The sequence below is a fragment of the Martes martes genome, assembly GCF_963455335.1.
Source record: "Martes martes genome assembly, chromosome: 3".
In the NCBI taxonomy this organism is placed as follows: Eukaryota; Metazoa; Chordata; class Mammalia; order Carnivora; family Mustelidae; genus Martes; species Martes martes.
The window spans coordinates 27,995,693-28,001,692 of record NC_137890.1 but is presented as its reverse complement, the minus strand read 5'-3'; the positions used below and the strand labels follow the sequence as shown (position 1 = coordinate 28,001,692).

General features: G+C 38.9%; 1 protein-coding gene across 1 annotated transcript in view; it reads left to right on the top strand.

Annotated features, from left to right (window-relative positions):
• Nucleotides 1-1,456: 1,456 nt before the first annotated feature.
• The window catches only part of NDFIP2 (Nedd4 family interacting protein 2), a gene marked incomplete at its 5' end in the record, with an annotated part of 65,934 nt that continues 61,390 nt past the window's right edge, over nt 1,457-6,000 (top strand). Inside the window, 2 exon segments of the mRNA XM_080798412.1 lie at nt 1,457-1,477; nt 1,481-1,774. Coding sequence (XP_080654538.1) covers nt 1,457-1,477; nt 1,481-1,774 — 315 coding nt within the window.

Here is a 6,000-nt window from a genome sequence, read left to right as displayed (position 1 = left end):
AGCAAAATGTTCACAGAACTTGGGAGGAGGGTAAAATTGAAAGAATCTGCTATCCTGACAGGATTCAGGATGTTGACTTTTGTGTCAGGTCTTTAGCTTTCACCATTATGTTCTCAGTTCTAGTACTATTCTGGGTGTGTTAGGCGTAAATAAATAGCCTCTGCCCTGAGCAGTAGTGTATTTCAGAAACAACAAATAGCCACATAAATGATTAATGAAAACACAAGCACATATAAAATTAAATTCTAAAGGAACAGTATAGGCCATAAGTGATGCAGGAATCTAATTTCATTTTGCTGACACTGTCTGCTGTTTTGACCATGAAAGATGATACCATTTGGAGTGAAACTGTGAGGGTGACCTCTTGTACAATAACACAATAAAATGTCCTATTTCATCATCTTCAAATATGAAAGATATGAACTTAGATCAAAAGAAAACAAGTTCAAAGACATTTAAGTATGATATTATTGCCTCTTTTTATTGTTAGCCTATTCATGCTCTCTTTCACTAATGTGCCAGGATGGTAAAAACAGGAAGAACTGGCCAACGCTTTGAATAAAATTGTCAAGAAGACCTAAATTTTTTTGGTGATGATCTCTCAATGAGTTTCTGTCTTTATTGTATTTTTGCTATACAGCCTAGCTGATCAGGCTCATTCAGTGGCCTTTTTCATTCCAGGAAGTAGAGTAAAAGAGATAGCTGGGCCAGATTATGTGGGATCATAGTTTTCAGGGCACAGAAAGCTGGTCTTTGGGTTAAAAGATATTTTATCCTATCATACTCTTCTACTTCCTAGGGAAATACGCTTTGTAGCCTTTGGGAGATACTCACACATAGTAGGTCATGTATGGTTAACCAGACAATGAGATGGTCTTACCATGTTGCATACAAAGTGATTCCTTCCTGTTAAATCCTTCGAAATTATTGGAGTATGATGACAAAACAGCCCTATCTTATTTTTTTGTATCCTTCTAGTAACCTAGGGCTCTCTAGAGGCCTCCTTCCTACGCGAGATATTAAAGCTATGATTGAAAAGTCCCTGTTAGATTCTTAAAACTCATACTGTAACCAAGAGAGGGTTACCCTTAGTGAGGTATCCCCTACCTCACTAATGATTTTGAATGCACGTTATAGGAACGCCCTAGAGACGGATCTCCCAGCATTGTCCGATGCTGGGTGGGTAATTAGAGGACGTGTTGGGTAAATGGGTGACCTGTCCTCAGGTGTTCTGGGTATGCGTTCCCTTTCTCCTCAACTCTGGTCTCTGCGTGGTGTGACTGTGCCCGCGAAACCCGCCCAACAGAAAACACGCATTAAGGCCGGTGATATACATATATATTTTTTCCGTTCGCTTTGCCACCGCCCACTCTCGAAAACCTAAACAGTTCCCCGGACTTGTCTTACTTTTCCATCTCCTCCCACCCAGCCCAACCCCCCACTGCTCGCGACGCGAATGGGACGCCTGAGGACCCAATGAGCATGCGCAACCATTCCGAGCATGCTCAGTAGCGCGCGCGGCGTTCTGGGGCTTCACCTCGCGGTGGCGGACGCGGAGGTTTCCGTGGCTGCTGCGGGAGCGACAGGAAGTGAAGCGGCCCGGCCGGGCGACCGCGGCGGCAGAAACAGAGGCGGAAGGGGCGCTGCGGCAACGACGTCGGCGACGGGGGTGGACGAGGGGGTCGAGCACCGAGAGGACTCGCCCGCTCGGAAGCCGGATCCCGAGCCGGGCAGGATGGATCATCACCAGCCAGGAACTGGCCGCTACCAGGTGGTGAGTTCCTGCGCCCCCGCCCCGGCCTCCTGCCCGGCCCTGGACCTGGGGACTGTTCCCGTGGACGACCAGGGAGTCCCCTTATTCGGGCTAAAAACTAACTTAATTTTCTTCTTTTTTTTCTTTACACCTCTCCTTTTGGAGCTTGCCTCTGACTCCTTGGAGACCCCTCGACTCCTCCTATCTCCCCACCCCTCTCCCGCACAGTATACCTCGCTGTAGGACACCCTCCGTCCCCCGCTTTCTACAACTTATATTTGTTTTACTTCTCACTTTCTCGATTATTTCCTTATTCCCTGGCCCAGTCACATCCGAGACATTTCCAGTGGATTGTCTGCTGGACATGGTATTGAGTTCACATATCTGCTGGGAAGATGATCGCCGTCATAAATGGAACGGGTGGAGGGGAAAGAGGTGTAAGCGCGATATAGGGTGGGATGTGGATTCGATGAGAAATGTGGGTTGAAAAAATTGTGTAACTATAGAGAGTAATGGTGCTGATCTCGTGTGTCAGCTGTAGTTAACCTTGTCATTTTGCCGTTCTTCATTTTGTTAGTATTAAAAGTGACTTTTTTCCTATTCCGACTTTTGGGGGGGGTAGAAGAGGAAACAGAAGTTTTACTAGAAAAAAATGGAAATCTTATTTGAAAAACTATTTTTCACTAAATACAGGGTTTTCCATTCAACCACATAAGCCTTTGTATGTTAAAATGAGTGAAAAGTGTCCCTCTCTGTTTTCAGTGTCATTTTTTCAAACGTAGTTTTTCCTCTAGTGTTAATTATGGTCCTGGAATTGGAGGTTTCTATTGTAAACTCTCTTACAAATGGACTCAGCAGTGGTTGACTCTATTGTTGTTAAGTAGGTAGCCTGTTAACAATATAAACTTTCAGATGGTGATTAAGTTAAACCTTTTTACCGAGGAAGAGGAGGAAAACGTTAATATGTAGCATTGATGGTGCAATTAATAGTACTGTTTGTGAAATTTTACAAATATAGAGCAGATTTCACTCTTAAGTATGTATTTGCACATGTGAGCCTTAGTTATGAACTAAGAATTTCTTTTAATAATTGCATTTTGACAAATATGAAGGCTACTGAAAGATGAAATCCCAACATGTGATTTTGCGTTTTTCTGAGATAAAAGCTCATGATGCTTTCATTTTATGTGCTTTACATCTTGTAAATCTTTGAATGATCTGTGTTGAATTTTGTGAAAATTTGTATTTTCAGAATGCTTTGGAAATAATTGCTGCCAGGATGGAAGGCATTTTCCAATTGTCAGTGTATACACTTTTGATAGTTTATTTTTTGTTTTTAAAGGTATTCTTATTTTTGCAGATGTTAGCTAAAGTAAAATTCAGTAGGTTGATATTGAATACAATTTCCATTGTCTTTTTCTAATCTCTTTTCTTTCTTGTTCCTATTTTTTCCCTTAAAGGCATTAGCTGATTTGAAGTCTTTCTCTATGGGGATTTTGCTTATCAGAATCAACCATGTTCTCATACACAAGTCACTACTCAAAATTTTTAACTGATATAGTTGTGCCTTAAAATAATGTTATATTGTCATATTTGCTTTCAGTAGTTAAGACTAGATAGGACTTGACTTAATTATTACACACAAAAAATTATTAACACCAATGTTTTAGGACATTTTTTTCCTTTTCTCTACAATAATAAGTGGACAATATCATATTTTATTGCATTTTCCCCCCTCAATTGGAGATGTGTCCTACATAGACTTAGAAATAGATTTTGATAGGGTGGAAGCATTCCTTCAGAGCAGAGGGCAAAAATTTGTATTTTTAAAGTTACTGTTCACTTTAAATAGGTATGATATTGATTTGTTTTCTTTGTAAGGCAAAGTGTTTGGGAATCTAAGCATAGTTTAAATTTGGTTAATTCCTGTTGCTGTGTAATTACATGATTATTTCATTTGTCTAGTATAACTCTTGGTTTTGTTGAGAATGGCCTGATGAATAACCATATCTAGTTATTCCAAAGAAGCAGCTGAATTGGTGTCTAGTAGACTTTTTGTCTAGGGACAGATCTGCAGCTCTGGTTTGTTTATGTGATGAACACAATTGCTGTGTGGCTGTCTTTAGCTCAGTTTTTTTTGAAAACTCTGGAATGATTAATAGATCATTGAGCAGCAGTAAACAGTTTCAGTTGTTGAGTGTTTAGAGATGACTAAGTAGGAGACAGGCACTTTGGGGTGAGATAGTATGCGATGTTAATTTATCACTGATTGATAGAGTTAAAATTTAGTTTTCTGTATTGGAAAGCTGGTGGTGATGCCCAGGACCATCAGAATGACTCACTGTCATTAACTTATGCACAGGTTTTATACGGAAACTGGTTTTTCTGTGGTCTTTTCTTCCCTTCTCTTGTTAATGTGGATCTGAATTTTGTTAAATAAAGCAGTAGATAACAATGTAGAGCTATAAAAACCTTAATTATTACCCTTCTAATTTCAGCCAAAGCTAGGTATGCCCTATAGTTTCCTTGTGTTACAGGGAATTAAATCTTGTTTGGTAGAAAATGAGCAATGTTGCCAAACTATGTAGTAGTTGCTTTGGCTTGAAGCTGTTAGGCCACATTCTAACTTTGATGTTCTCTCTTTTAAAGGATTATGTACCTGAACCAAGCTGACTACTGAGGTTTCAAAGATAATTCTGTATATAAGTCAGGTTGGCACTGTTGATTGTAGCAGTAGTTTCCCAAACTGTTTTCCAGAATGATGATAATAGATGGTCTTAGAAGATTAATGACCTATATTAGCGTGTTAAAACATATTTGTATATTAAAACTATGAGAATTCTGCAGTAGAGACAGTCCTTTGGATTTGTTTGACTTAGCTCTTCCTAAATTTTGATCGTGGAATTTTGAAGAAAATTTTAAGATTATCATTTCCAAAATGTTAATTTTTCTGTGAACGTAATGAAGTTTTCATACTGGAGGGTTCTATGTACTTTGGTCTTGTTTCTGGAGAATTAGAGTTGTCCTTGATAAATCAGCTGCGAAGAAGATTGACTATTGATGGTTAAAAAAAACCACATTTTAAAGGTATCTGGCTTGTATTTAGGTTATGCTGTTTACAGCTTGTGGGCGCTTAGCGTATTTAGTTAACATTTGAAGCCTCAATTTCATCATATTAGTACCTACCTTATAAGGATTAGTACGAGATGTATATGTTGTAATATATGTGAAAGATATAATACAGAGGCCATTACATGATAAATAATAATATGAGTAACGTAAGGTATATAAAGTGTTATATTCAGTTTTTGTTTGTGACCACTTTTGTGTCTCTTTTTTTACACAGCAACCTGAATATCAACTAGTTCTTTGTTGCTCATTTCAAGTACTGTGCAGTCTTAAGATTTGATTTTACCATATTTATAGACTAATAAGTTAGTTTTGTTAATGTTTAATTGTTGCTAGCAGAAAACAGGAGACTTCCAGATCAGAAACACTAGCATTATTACTCATAGCACAGCAAGCCGCATGAACGTCAGCATTTTTGTGTAGGTTTTCCTTATACCCAGGTCTCATGAAGGTGATGAGTCTAGATGGATGCACGTAGTGGGTCACAACGGAGTAACTCAGGACCAAGGCTCCAGCAGTTTTTTAGCAAGCAGCAAACATTTTAGTTAGCAGCAAACATACTGTCCCTTGGAGTATAGTTACGTGCTGTGGTAACCTTGACCTTCTTTGTTGCCTAGGTGACTTATTACAAGAATCCACTCAGTATCAGGAAGTAGATAAGTTTTGCAGACTTTCACACTCAGCAAAAATAGGCAGGGACAGTCAGGCCTATGGCAGACAGCCTTACCCAATAGTACATGTTCTTGATGAGATAGTAGATGGGGAGTCTTAGGTGTAGTCGCTACTTTTGTTTTCCATGTTAAAGAAATATTTCAGTCTCTTATATTGCTCTCTAGTTTTTGCTTTCTTGGCTCACCTCTATTTCTTTGATCCTCACTTGTTTGTTTCCTTTGAATTTATCAGTATTCTTTATTTGGTTTATATTCTTACCACACCACTTTTACATCATCGGTGTTGTCCATTGCTTAATCTGATTAAGAGGTATTTTTCTGTGTTCATCTTGCTTGATTTCTGTTACATTGACACTGGGAACTTCCTTTTTCCTTGAAACTCCTTATTCTTGATAGGACGAAGCTTTCTACTATTCTGACTTCTCTTGGTGAACTCATTTTATACTT